The sequence below is a fragment of the Antrostomus carolinensis genome, unplaced genomic scaffold (genome assembly GCF_000700745.2).
Source record: "Antrostomus carolinensis isolate BGI_N321 unplaced genomic scaffold, ASM70074v2 scaffold42570, whole genome shotgun sequence".
In the NCBI taxonomy this organism is placed as follows: Eukaryota; Metazoa; Chordata; class Aves; order Caprimulgiformes; family Caprimulgidae; genus Antrostomus; species Antrostomus carolinensis.
In genome coordinates this window covers 1503-1771 of record NW_010287222.1, presented here as the reverse complement: position 1 = coordinate 1771, position 269 = coordinate 1503, and the positions used below count along the sequence as shown (strand labels likewise).

General features: G+C 65.1%; 1 protein-coding gene across 1 annotated transcript in view; it reads right to left on the bottom strand.

Annotated features, from left to right (window-relative positions):
• The window catches only part of TFAP4 (transcription factor AP-4), a gene marked incomplete at both ends in the record, with an annotated part of 3997 nt that overhangs the window by 2230 nt on the left and 1498 nt on the right, over window positions 1-269 (bottom strand). Inside the window, one exon of the mRNA XM_029083539.1 lies at window positions 183-186. Coding sequence (XP_028939372.1) covers window positions 183-186 — 4 coding nt within the window. The remainder of the gene's footprint in view (window positions 1-182; window positions 187-269) is intronic.

Below are 269 nucleotides of genomic sequence, written 5' to 3'. Positions count from 1 at the left end.
GAGGAGCCGCTGAACTCCTGCCATGGGGACGCAGTGTGAGCGGACGGGGACCAGTCCTGATGCTTTCCCCCCACCATCCACCACCCCCTCAGCCACCCCCCAACACAGCTCCCTGCAGGGAAGGGGCTCCCTGGGGACACAGGCAGGACACAGGGTCGATGGCTTCATCTCTAAGGCTTCACCTCACTGTGAGGGTGGTGAGACAGTGTCCCAGGTTGCCCAGAGAAGCTGTGGCTGGTCCTCCCCGGGAGAGTTGAAGGCCGGGCCGG